General features: G+C 36.2%; 1 protein-coding gene across 1 annotated transcript in view; it reads left to right on the top strand.

The window, feature by feature from the left end:
- CCDC83 (coiled-coil domain containing 83) overlaps positions 1-14,338 on the top strand; it is a 53,524-nt gene that overhangs the window by 28,808 nt on the left and 10,378 nt on the right. The window contains exons 5-7 of the mRNA XM_027848333.1: positions 186-277; positions 2,243-2,311; positions 10,297-10,418. Coding sequence (XP_027704134.1) covers positions 186-277; positions 2,243-2,311; positions 10,297-10,418 — 283 coding nt within the window. The remainder of the gene's footprint in view (positions 1-185; positions 278-2,242; positions 2,312-10,296; positions 10,419-14,338) is intronic.

The following is a 14,338-nucleotide window of genomic DNA, read 5'->3' as shown; positions in this document are numbered from 1 at the left end:
AAGCTCTGACTTACTTGGGAAGGGGGGTGAGGGTGGAGGTGGGGAAGGATGCTGAAAATCAGGAAAGGAACATAGAAGTGAGAGGAACATACTCTCCATGGGGAGAAGAGAAGAAGGAATTCGGTTATTTTTACAACTTTGCCTGAAATTAGCCCTGCTCATAGTTTCTAATTTTCTTTCGAAAGAATATTATAGAGCTTCTCTGGAAGAAACTAGAAAGAGAATTAGCAGCAACACCTTGAAACAAATGGTTGAAAAGAAGGAATTGGCCACACAGGTATATTTCAGTTTTCTGATTATTTTTCTTTTGTCTTGCTTCTGTATATATATATATATATACATATATATATTTTTTTCAGATACACCAAAAATAGTGCCAATTGACTTATTTTCATTAAATTAATGCCATATATCTAACTGTTATAACAAGGAAATATTTGAATAAATGAAATGTAAAAAAAATTGTGAATTTTCTAAAATGTAATAGTAATCATAACCTTTCTTGTATTTAGCAATTATAGTTTACAAATATTTTAACAATGGATCCTCAAAACCTTGTAAGTTATATGGTTTATAGCTAGTGAGCCCTAAGCCCATTACTTTTCCCACTACCATGCATTATATGCTTATTTTAAAACAAACCTAGGAAAGAAAATCTTCAATTGCAAATAAAATAATCTTTTAAAAGAAGGTTCATCTTGGGGACATCATGCTAAAGGGTCAGTTTATCTTTTTAACTGATTGACCCCACCTGAAGTTAATCCAAGATCATCTCCAAAATAAAGCCTAGGTATAGCTCATGTATATTTTGCCTACAAATGCATAGCAAAGTTCCCACTCTTGCATATGTACAAAATGTACAATATAGTTTTTGGTATGGGACTCTCTTTGTTTCAACTATCACCAAAAATTCATTAAATATATAACTCACAGGAATTGATGAGCAAATAAAGAAGCATAAAGCATTCAAATAGCCATTAGGCTCATCAGATTCCATTTCCATTTGATTTCATTAAATTCCAAAGTAATGATACTTTATGGTCTCACTGATTGAATAATCCCCACCCCCATTCACCTTAGATCTGAACTACATGAGCAACTCTCAGCAATATAATGGAAGGTTGAGTAGGCATAGATCTCTTCCCCCCCCCCATTCTTCCCCAATCCGCGTGGCATAGACTTAGATTGTGGGATAGTCCTTTTCCTTATTCAAACTTTTCAGCATTGAGAAGATATATTTCTCCTGGGAGGCCAGTGCCTGATTCTCAGGCTCAGGAACTTTTGATATCTTCAGAGTTCTAGAATTTGGGCACTCTTGAAGTCAGGATTATCCATAAGGCAATACCTGAGCCTTCAAACATCCTCTACCTTCAGAACTGTTAGTCTCTGACCAGTGTTCAGAAAAAAAAAAAAAAGCAGATGGCAACAGCCAGGAACTAGAGGTCCAGAAATTCCCCTCTCGGGCTGGACTAGGCAAACACAGGCTGTCACTAAGCCTTTCTATAAGTTTCTCTTTTTGCTTTTAGCTGGGGTTGGGGGAGGCCTTCAAGGGAAAAAGAGGTGAACTCATTTCATAGTAATTTTTATAGATCAGCACTTACATAGCATTTTCAGTTTTGCAAAGTGCTTTATAAATATATTATTTTATTCTCACAACAACCATAGGAGATATTGACTTGCCCAGGGTCACACAGATAGTAAGTGTCTGAGGTCAGATTTGAACCTGGGTCTTCCTGACTTCAGGTCCAACACTCTTTTCTTGCTTTTGTTCAAATGTAAATGATAAAATAAGACAATTCTCATGTCTATATGCATGAAATGAATAGATTACAGTATGGTTAATCCATAACTTTTCACCACCATATTAATTGTTACAGATTACTGAATGATTTGCCAATGACAACTCTCAATCATGGAAATGATCACAAGAATAGCCATCTTATCATCTAGTTCACCATTTCTTCTCTATGGATATAAAGCCAAAATCACAGCATGAAATCATGCAATTGAAACTTTCCATTTACATTGAAAGAATGATCTTGGCTACATCTCAGTACTGCAAATGTAAATGTAAAGGAATGACTAGAAATACTGATATATATATATATACACATATATATACATATTATACATATATACATATCATATATGTTGTGTGTGTATAGAGAAAGATTAATAACTCAAATTTGTAGTGTTGTGGAATTTAATTCTTTGAAACAGAAATATCATTATTCTTTTTTAGAATGCTGTAAAAAATATTGATAAACGCAGCAGTAGAGAAATCTTGGAGAATGACTGGCTTAAAAAAGAAGTAAGTAGAATATTTAGCATAAAATAATAGCTTCATTTTTAGGTTCAAATGTGACTTCTTTTTTCAGGTTATGAAATTCCATTATTTAGGATAGACAAAGTTACGAAAAAAGCACAGAAGCATTGACTAGGACAAGATAATTATATTTTCCATTTAAGTCTTAACTTTGTTACCACACAAATCTTTTCTAAAAATTTTATTGCTCATTGGGCCCTCCCTGCAGCAAGGCAATCCTCTTACTTCCTAATTGATTCTCTATGTCACCCACCACAGAAGCTATTCTAATCTTTCTCCTTCCTCCTCAAGCCACCCACACCTTCCACTTCCTCTACCTTTTAAGTTGAAGATTTTGTGTCCTACTTCACCAAGATAATTGGTCACTTCTAGTAATCAAGCTATGAGCTCCCTCTTCCCATCATATCCTTATCTCATGTCCCTCTGACATTGCCCCTCACTATATCCTCTTTTCCTCTGGTCTCTGATGAAGAGGTGATCTTTCTCCTTGCCAAGATCAGTTCCTCTACAGGAACCCTTGATTCCATGCCCTCCAGTCTTCTCTATTGGATTACCTCAGCTATTATCCCCAGTCTGTATTTACAGTCTTTCATTACTCTCTACCTACTGATTCCTTCCCTGATACCTACTAACACACCCAGATCTCATCTGCCCTTAAAAAATGCCCACTAGATCCTACCATCCCCACTAGTTATCATGCTATATCCCTTCTCCTTTCCCAGCTAAACTCCTTTAAAAAAGCCATTTGGTGCCTTCAAATCTTTTCTCACCCTCTCCTAATTATAATAGCTAAATTTGTTAAAGTACTTTAAGGTTTGCAAAGTGCTTCACAAATATCTCATTTTATCCTTATGGAAACTCTGAAAGATAGGTGTTATAATTGTCCTGATTTTACAAGTGAGGAAATAAGTCAAGTCACCTTCCCAGAATCATGCAGGTGGTTAGCTACTGAGGCAGCATTTGAATTCTGGTCTTCCAGACCAGACACTAAGTCCAGCACTCTATCGACTATGCCACCTTCCTGTAAACCTGCCTCTTCAAAACCCTCTGCAAACTGGCTTCCAACCTCATCACTCAATTGAAACTGCTCTCTCTAAAATTGCCAATGATATCAAATAGCCTTTAGAATGACCCTCAACTAAGTGGTGCAATGGATAGGATTCTAGACCTGAAGTCAGAAAGACCCGAGTTCAAATTTGGCTCAAACACTTACTAACCACAAGACCCTGGGCAAGTCAGTATCTCCTAGGGTTGTTGTGAGGATAAAATGAGATATGTATGAAGCTTTTTGCAAAACTTAAATTGCTACATAAATGCCAACTGCTATTATTATCATCACTATTATTATCATTCTTCTTGACTGCTATGCAGCATCTGACACTGTTGACCACTTCCTTCTGAATGCTATTTCTCTGTTTTTTTGTGACACTGCTGTCTTTTGATTTTCTTCCTACTTGTCTAACCTTACCTTGTCTGCTGAGCTTCCTGTCTGTCCTTCCTGTTTTGCCATTTCTTTCTCAATATCTTTTGATCCAATATCCTTGGATTTTCAGCCAAATTATGCCCACTATCTGTGGGTGTATTCCAAGACTTACCTGTGTCCTCTTTTCTCTCTACACTTTCTTAGTGACCTCATCAGATCCTGTGCATTTAATTATCATTTCTTTTCAGGTGACTCCCAAAGTGTGCGCTGTCTCTCTCTCTCTCTCTCCCTCTCTCTCTCTCTCTTTCTCCCACACACACAGACACACAGACCCCTACACGTGTATTTATGTTTATATTTATATATACACACATACATATATACACACACCTATGTATGTATTCATATTGTGTATGTAGGAATGTATATGTATGTATATATCCCTAGTCTATCTTTTGAACCCAAGTCCTGCATCACTGAGTACTGGACATGTTGAATGGGACATCCCATAAATATCTGATACCCAACTTATCCAAATCAGAACTCATTATCTTTTCTTCCAAATCTACCCCTTATCCCTCGTTCAAACTGAGACCCACTGTATAAGACCTTAGCTTGAAAAGGCCAAGGTGCCCCATTGCATCCTGGGCCATCTCCAGTCATCCTGATCCATATCTGGCCACTGGACCCAGATGGCTTTGGAGGAGAAAGTGAGGCTGGTGACTTTGCACAGCCCTCCCCCAGTTAAATCCAATTCACTTGCATGTCAAGGCATCACCTCCCTGATGTCATTGTCCTCTTCAAGAATGAAGGACAAACACAACAACCCCTTATCCAAACTTTGCTATTACCATCCAAGGAACTGCCATCCTTCCAGTCACCCAAGTTGATGATATTAGTATCATTTTTTACTCCATTATTCCCTCATATATCCAGTCAGTTGCCAAATTATGTTGTTGCTGTCTCTACAACATATCTCACACGTGTCTTCTTTCCATTCATACAACCACCACCCTACTTCAGATCCTTATTGTGCCTCACCTGGACTTTTGCAGTAGCTGCCTAATTGGTCTCTCTGTCTTGTCTTTCCCTCCTCTAATCCATTGTCTATACAGCTTAAAAAGCAATTTTCCTAACGTCTGACCGTGCCACCTTCCTAGTCAACAAACTTCAATGGCTCCCTCTTATCAGTGGGATCAAAAATAACCTCCTCTGTTTAGTATGTAAAGCTCTTCACCACCTGAGCCCTTCTTATCATTTTAGTCTCCTTGAACATTACTCCCCACCATGCATTCTATAGTTCAGGCACAACTCTCCATTTCCCATCTCCATGCCTTTGCACTGGCCATCCGCCATATTTGTAGCACTGTCTCTTCTCTGCAGGAAGCATTTCCTGTTCCTCCCAGTGTCTAGCACCTTCTCTGCTAAGGTTACATCCTACCAACACTGAATATGTCTTGTATACATACCTATTTATGCCTATATTGTATCCCCGTTTAGAATATAAACAGCTTGAAGCTTTTCAATTTTGCTTTTCCTTAATATCACCAATGCCTGACAGCTAGTAAGTGTTTAATAAATCATGTTGCTTTATCAATATTATGTGTGTATACATATATACATAAAACATACATATATATATACTGATATATGTACATTCTTAGCTCCCTGGATAGACTGTAAATTCCTTGAGGGAAGGAACTGTTTCTTACAATGTCTAGCACAAAGTAGATGCTTACTAAATACTTCTTGATTGCTTGAATTATCTCTCAGCATATAAGACCTTGAAATATCAACTCCTTAGTTCTTTAGTTTCTATCATATACTTATAGACTTTTGTTGGATTTGATATATTTTTAGTTTGATCTGGGAAAAGTTGTTCATTAATGGTTTAATTAGAGGGAAAATGTAAGTAATTCTTCCTATCTCAAAGTAACCAAGAACAGACTAACTGCTTATAAGACAGATATTTGTAGATGGGCAGAGATGTCTCTGTATTATTTTATGCTTAAATATTATACTAAACAGGGAGAATTTAAGATTTTAAGTTTAAAAAATGATATCTAGATCTAGTAGTTAAAAAAGATGTAATGTTATCAGTCATTGACTTACAGGTATAGTAGCTAGTTGGTAAATTACTTTAATACTGCCTCCTCTTGGGAAATTGTGACATTGCCAGAGGTGAATCCTCCACTTTGGGTCATCTGTCTTTTGACAACACCTTCTCCAGATTTGTTCTTTTTTTCGTAAGGTTTCTCCAAGAAAGACAGGGGTGGAGATCTCACAACTGAGACATTCTTGTGTGACCCTGGACAAGTCACATAACTTCTCCAAGCCTCAGGTTCCTCATCTACAAAGTAGGACTAATACTTGTAGTACATACTTAATAGGGCTATTTTAGAGCTTAAAGGAGATAACACATGAAAAGCTCTTTGCCAACTTTAAAGCACTTTATAAACTTTGTTTTTTTGCTATTGTTTTTATTATTACTTTTCTTTACCTTCTAGTTTCCTATCTAATTTTTAAAAATTTACTCATAGTTTTCTATAATCTTTACTTCTTATTGTCACCACCTACCACAATAACTTCTTAGGTATTTTCCCTTCTTTTAGTATCTCTTTTCCAATCTTAAAAGCTACTGTCAGAATAATCTTGTAAGCTCCTTGCATATAAGTACCATCTCTTATTTAAAGTATCCATGATCTCATCAATGTGGGAAATCCCTCCTTTAAGCAGATCACAACCCATCCATTCTTTCTCATCTATAGTTTTCCATAAATCCTTCATAAGAGAAGCTATCCAATGTGCTAGAGGCTTTTCTCAGGGTCTTTTAATATTTTGTGGGACTTTGAATGCCCATTGACTATTCCTCCATCTGATTACATGACCAACCAATCTCCTTTTTCCTATCATAGGTGCCCTTTGACAATTTATTGTACACTACTTTTTTGCACACAAGGCATCATTGGGAATACTTATATGCATCTTGCATTTTTCCATATTCCTTTGAATTAACCATAGTTTTGATTCTTTGGTGATGGTGTACCATGAGTAACAGTCATATAGTGTCACTAAAAGGATATGTGAATATTAGTATTAAAGGATGACTTTCATAAGTTGTATCTTGGGATTATTGAAAATGATCTTTAGTTTCCTACCTTTACTCCTTCTATTCAATTCTGGGTCCAGCTCACTATTTATCTGAAGAATATGTATACATATATATTCATGGATGTGAATGTACATGTAAATACAATCTACAATAAAGACCTATGTATGTATAATACATATGCAGGCTATTATAATACATAATGTTTATGTGTCTGTGCATACATGCATGCATTTCTACTGAGAAGCACCAAAGCAGAGTGGATAAAAAGCTAACCTCAGAATGAGTTATCATCAGTTATTGTCAATTATCAGACTCAGGACCGAGTTCAATTCCTGCCTATAACACATATTATTTGTGTAACACCTGGAAAAGTATTTAACTTCTCAGTGATCAACAACTCTTTAAAACTGTAATCTGCAGAAAAAGTGTCATTGCACTCTGGAAGAGGAAATGTCTTCATCAAGAGATGCCTATGCCAATTAAATCATGGGTCCAACATTATCTCATCCATATCTATATTCATCCATCCAAAAAAATTTATGTGTACGTGCATGTACATGTAGGTGTATATATATGTATATATATGTATATATATATATATACATACACACATATAATCTATAAATATATACTATAAATGCATATATACATACATGTGTATATGTATATCTTTGTGTGTATGTGTAGATAGATAAAGATATAGACATGACTCAGAACCTTTGCTCTAAGTTTACATGGCCTCATGGACTAGGTCCAGCCTTGGGTCTTCTTGCTAACTCTTTCTTTCTGACTCATGTCTCCAACCTGGAAAGGTCCAAAATTGACTCTAGGTCTCTATGGAATAGGTCCTCAGCTTCCATACAAACACTAAAACTAAAAACAAATAAACATCAGCTAGAGAACATGCTTTATTTAAAAAATAAGACAAAAATGGAAAGGACTCATTTCCAAGATTGTAGTCAAAACAAATCTCCTTCCCTTTTTTTATGATTGCCACATTCTAATTATAGTTCTGTCCTGAGTTGACATACCCCTTCCCATTCCAACTCTAGAAGGGAAAATAAGACAGGATTGCCACAGAGTCAAGCATCCACCTATCTTTTCGGGCCCCACCTCTTCAGAATACTTTATATTGTTCTAGCCTTATAGTACTTCCCTAGGTAGGACTTCTATCAAGGGAAAAGCACTTGGCATTAGTAATCTACCCTTCTCTCCAAGACCTTCACAGGTCACATAATGAACAATACATTGAAAACCAATGTCTGGATGTTCTCCTCTACTTGGTGGTTCTGTCCTTTGATCTGCTTCCTGCTTGCTCCAGAAATCCCTTCATGGGGTGCTGCGGGTTTGGTTCAGTAACTCTTCTGCTGGATCTAGGAATTTCTCACTACTTCATTACTACCTTTGTCCACTGCCATCTCTGGTGCCACAGGGTTCTTTTGAGGATATGGTTCCCTGAAGGGACCATGTGGCTGTGGGAGCTTTCCTCCAGGGAATGGAGTACATGTGTATATCTGTCTCATCTCCAAGCTCTTGCTCACCTCTCTCTCTGGTTCCTCATACTCCTGAGAGCCTTTTAAGTCTCTCAGATATATAGCCCTACTGAGAGTGGAGCCCCATTCTCCTGCAAGGGGAAAGAACTTAGAATTTCTTGACTCTTTAAATGCATAATGAGTTACAGACAGATCAGAGCAGGCTGGATTCCCTTTGGGATATTTAAAATCTCTTGACCTCAAAAGTCTTCCCAAACAAAAACCTATCTTGCTAATGCCAATATTCTACCATACTTACTATATCACTGAAAATCATGTAACATTACAGTCTCTGAAGATTTAAAAATGGGCATCATCAAGGTGGCAGTAGATACAGATGAGCTTAAAGAGGCTGCAGTATATTATAAACAAAGGATTTGAAAAACTGGAGTAAAAAATGTCATCAAAGAAGTGTATAATTTAAGTGAAGTATTTAATTTTTTAAAAAAAGGCCTTATGCTGTTAAGGTGAGTATTATCAAAATACACCTGATAAAGACTGATTTAAATGAGTTTCTACAGCATCAACAAGTTCCTTTTCATCTTTGAATTTAACTGTTTATTAATCCAGCTTGAAAATATAGCTGTCCTTATTATCTTCAGGGGATCAAGAAGACAGGCGGCATAGATAATGGTTAAATCCTGGAGGCATCACAGAGCAGGTAGAGTGCCTGAATTGGAGACAGAAAGACCTGAGTTCAAATCCCTTCTCAGGCATTTTTTTTTTAAATCTATGGACAAATCAATCTCTCTCTATGCCTCAATTTCCTTCTCTGTAAAATGAAGAAGTTTGATTCAATGACCTCTGTGACCCTTTCAGCTCTAAATCTCTGATCTTATGGAATAATAATAAAAATCAACTTGAATTTCGTTTTGGAACAAAAAGTTAGATATAGAAATTTTACTGAAACAGATTCACATACCTCCTTTCAAGTCTGTTTTCAACCCCTCTTTTGGGGTTGCTTGGTCCCAACTTAAGAGCTTGATAAGGAGAAAGAGTCCATCCCTGAACCCAGATAGGCACCTGGGGAAAAGAAGCTTCATTCAGGTCACTATAGATAATCCTATTTCCAGATAACCTACTCACTTTCTCCAATTCCATTGCACATATCAGATCTGACACTGCCCAAAATTCTCACTACAAAGATAAGCTTTAAATGCATTGACAGTTTTTACTTTTCTAAAAACAAGCAAAAAAACCCAGTGCCGTTTATCATTTAGGGCATTACTAGATTTCTCTTTGCTGCATATAGCTTGTATTCAGACCAGGTCCATTCTTGACTCTGCCGTTTTTACATAAAAAAGATGCCCAAGCTTGATATATACTTTTGGTTTCTCATGCCCCAAACTCATGTCTAAGTCACCTGGGTTTGGGGAAGGTTGGGGGTGAGGAAAGCAGAATAGAGACTAAACACTAGTTCAAAGATTTATGGGAAGGAGATTTTCCTAATTTTGTGGCGATGCACGCATGTTGTACAGATCATTTTGAAGAGCTCTGTCTATTCCTCCTAAAGTAATCAAAAGTGAATGCAGAAATCAGTGAAGAGTGATTCATCTTCCCCTAAAATTAATGCACCTTCTCTTCCAGCAGATGAATTTCTTTTAGAAAAATGACAGCAATTGTGTAATAGTGAGACAGTAATTTAGTAGAAAGAGCACATGATTTGGAATCAGAAGACCTGGATTCAACACCTCTTTCTAGCTGTGTAACCTTAGGCAAATCACCTTCTCTAAGTGTGGTTTCCTCGTCTGTAAACTGGAAATATTAATACACTGCCAACTTACTTCACGATCGTTGTGGGGAGCATATAAGAGGTTACTTTGCAATCATAAAGCACTACATAAATAAAGGCTATTATTCAGATTTCTACTGATAGTCTGTCTTTCTCCTCCTTTTGGGGTAGGTTGAACTTCATAAGAAAGAAGTAGCACAATTGGAAGTTGCTATTCACCATCTAGAAGAAGAAAATTTAGGGCTTATATGTCAGCTATTTGACTGCAGACTTGCAGACCTCAAAATAACCAGGTGAGAGTCATTAATACATTTAGAAACAGTGTTTTTGTTCATTTGATTGTGAAGACCAAGTTAACCTATTTGAGTTTTTAAGTCTATGCAGAGTTCGACAGCTAAATGGAAGGCAAGGGATAATGATGAAGATGATGATGATGATGGTAGAAAAACAATAATACTCTTTGTATGGCAGGAAGAAGACGATATTGATTCACCATGAGTAGAGTGAGAGCTTTGAGCTAATTTTCTACTTGTGGCAGCTGATTAGAATTCTTTTGCTTCGTCCCCCTTGAGAACAAAAGCACTTGTTAGCAAGACTGCTGGCCTCTGTTTAGCCTGTGGTGCTGAAATAGAGCAAACTAAATAGCCCACGTATGTATCAGACGCATGACCTCAGCATCAAATGCACTGTGCTCTAAAGTTAGCCAGACAGATAACTGGTACAGTGCACAATTTGGTGAAATATTATCAGGGTTAGTGTTAGAGTCAGTAGTTATTTTAGCTTTTATGAGAAGGTTAGTATTCAGGAAAATTGCTGGAAAGGCATTTTGTGGAAAGAGTTAATTAAATCTCTATTCCATAGTGGTATTAGGTGAATCCGACTAATATGGGTCTTGAAATTATTTCCTTTGTTTGAGGATTAGGACTATACTCAAATGAAACATTCTAGAATTAAAAAAAAAAAAGATTCTTTAAAAACTGTATGTGACTTGTAACACTCTATTTATTTAGGTAACTAACAAAACAGTCTTTGTTATTCCATCCTGGGAAAGGACTAGGATCATAGAGGAAAAGTTAGAATTCAGAATTATACTGACAAATTGAACAATACAAATAGTTTATTAGTGATGTGCTTAAGGAAGGTGGTGGGGGGAAGCAAATTGAACAAATACCATGTGGATGTTTGTGAATATAAAATTACAGAAATTACAAGGTAACCAACTGACCAGGAATTCATAACAGGTAAACATTCTATGCAAGCATTTCTTACAGTATGTGGAAAGCCAGTAAGAACATAGGGATCTGGGCATAAAGGGCATTGAGGTAGCACAGTGGATAGAGCTTTCGGCCTCAAGTCAGGAAGACCAGAGTTCAAATCCAGCCTCAGGCACTTACTATCTATGTGACCCTGGGCAAGTCACTTAACCTTGTTTGCCTCAGTTTCCTCATCTGTAAAATGAGCTGGAGAAGGAAATGGTGAACAATTCCAGCATCTCTGCCAAGAAAACCCCAAATGGGCATCACAAAGAGTCAGACACAATTGAAATGACTGAACAACAGCAACAAGGGCCATTTGCAGGGTTTGTGCCAGAGTCCTTTGTCCTAACACATTGCAATATCCTTTAAGGTTCAGCTCAAGTGCCACTTTTTCCATGACACCTTCTCTGCCTCAGGTGGAAGTAATCATTGAAACTCATAGCTCAATGTGTATCGCATATATTTTAATACCTCAATAATGAAGATAATAACAAAACAATTTATAAAGCACTTTCTTCATAACCATGTGAGATAGCTATTCCAAGTATCATTACCCCCATTTAATGGATGAGGAAACTGAGGCTGTGGGAGACTGTGACTTGCCCATGATAACATAGCTAGTAAGTGTCCAAGCTGGCATCAACACATAAGTCTCCTGACTCCAAATCCCAGGCTCTCACTATGATTCTTTACTCTATTTAATATTCTATTTATATGCATGTTTTGTCTTCCTCAACTAAATGGCAAGTTCTTTAGGAGTATGGAATGTACTTTATTCATCTTTTATCCCATTTAGCATCAGCATAGCACCTCATATGAAATAAGCATTCAATAAATCTGGAAGAGGCAAGCTCCTGTACTTTCCTTCTTTTTTTTTTAACTCCAATTTGCTTTCTTCCCTTTTAAAATGGATGATTTTTACATCACATTTTATTAGCACTCTGGAACATTTTATGTGACTATTGATCATTTTTTATTCCGTCCTCTGGAAATTACTCATATACTTCACTACTCGCTTGTTGGGGAATGCCTTTTGATTGTATATATGTATTAATTCTCTTTCTCTCTCTCTCTCTCTCTCCATATATATATATGTATATTATATTATATCTTAACTATCACACTAAGGGGAAATATTTCATGCAGAGGTTTTTACTGCAGTTTATTTTCTTATCCTAGAGGCAGTGATTTTATTTGCGTGAAAGCTTTTTCATTGAATGTAATAAAAACTGTCTGCTTTATCTTTCATATGTTTTTATACCTCTGACAGTGTGGTGCACTAGAGAGAGAACTGGCTTCAGTCAGGATGACCTAGTTTTTCCAAAATTCTACTCAGATTCATTTCTTTCCTATTTATCTTTCTAATATATTTAAGTCTATAAGTGACATATTAAAGTCCTCAAATTATTGACTTATTATCTTGGTCTTCTTGTAATTCAGTTAACTTGTTCTTTAAGTACTTAGCTGCCATACCATTCAGGAAGCATATATTTAATATCTATATTGTTTCATGATGTCTAGTGCATCTAAGCACAAGACAGTTTCCCAGCTTGTCTCTATTAGATATATCTATTTTTACTCTTGAGCTCAAGATTGTTACTTCTACTTTTTCTTAGATTCTCTGGAGGTATAATAAATTCTCTTCCAACTCCTCATTTTAACTCTATGAATCTTTATATTAATTAAATTTCTTATAAACAAACTATTAGAGTTGGTTTGTTTTCTAATCTATCCTGCCACTCTGTTTTATGGGTGAGTTTGTCATATTCATGTTCATTATTATAATTAAGTTTACTTTTCCCTCCACCAAATCTTGTTAAAAAATTTCTTATCTCCCTCCCTCTTTTGCTTGAGATTTTTTCTTTCCTGACTACCTTTATTCTCGAACCTCTTCTTTCCCCCTGCCATTCCCAGACCAGTACCCATCCTTAACCCATTTTGCTTCTATCATTAAATTATTTCTATTTATTTATTCTAAGTTATTTTTTCCCTTGCCTAGCCCAGACAAGCCCCTGGTTCAACACTTACCCCCTCCCATCTCTACAAATTAATAACCTTCTCTTATAATAGCAAACTTAAAAAACAAAAATTCCTGCTCCCTTCTCTTTTCTTCCCTAGAATATTTCTTTACTCTTCTTTTTTTGACACTCAAACTTATAGCTTATTTTATTTTATTCGTTCATTAACCCTTAAGACGGCCTCCTCTGTACTTCAAGATGTATGCACTTAATCATTATGTAACCTTTTTGAGCTGTTTTATTTATTTACCTTTCTTAAGTTTCTTTTGTCTAGTGCCTTGCAAGGCCTGTCTTTTAATAGAAATACTTGGAAGTTATTGATTCTGTTAAAAGTCTCTTTTCCCTTCAGAAGTATTTTTAGCTTTACTTGGTAAATTATTATTGTTTCATGCCAATTTCCTTTGCTTTTTTTGTATATTCCAATATTTTCATTCCCTTTTCAAAGTTGATGCATAATCTTATATGAATCTGATGAGGTTCAATGATGTCTCTTTTATGTGAAATAGTTTTGCCCATTCTTCCTCTCCCTTCCCCCTTCTCCTAGTGCATCCCTCTTTTTCTCCTACCCATTTTTTACATCATCCCAACATAGTCAACTCACTCCTTTTCCCTCTTTCTATGTAGAATTCTTCCAACTGCCCTAATAATGAGAAAAGTTCTTAGGAGTTACATGTGTTATCTTCCCATATAGAAATATAAACAGTGTAACTTTATGGAATCCCATATGACTTCTCTTTCTTGTTTGCCTTTTTATGGTTCTCTTGAGTCTTGTATTTGAAAGTCAGATTTTCTCTTCAGCTCTGGTCTTTTCATCAGGATTCCTTAAAAGTCTTTTATTTCATGAAATGTACATTTTTCTCCCTTTGAAGGATCATACTCAGTTTTGCTGAGTAGATTATTCTTGGTTGCAGTCCCAGCTTTTTTACCTTCCAGAATGTC

Source organism: Vombatus ursinus, unplaced genomic scaffold, assembly GCF_900497805.2.
Source record: "Vombatus ursinus unplaced genomic scaffold, bare-nosed wombat genome assembly UNPS02005659.1, whole genome shotgun sequence".
NCBI lineage: Eukaryota > Metazoa > Chordata > Mammalia > Diprotodontia > Vombatidae > Vombatus > Vombatus ursinus.
This window is presented reverse-complemented; position numbering and strand designations above follow the sequence as displayed.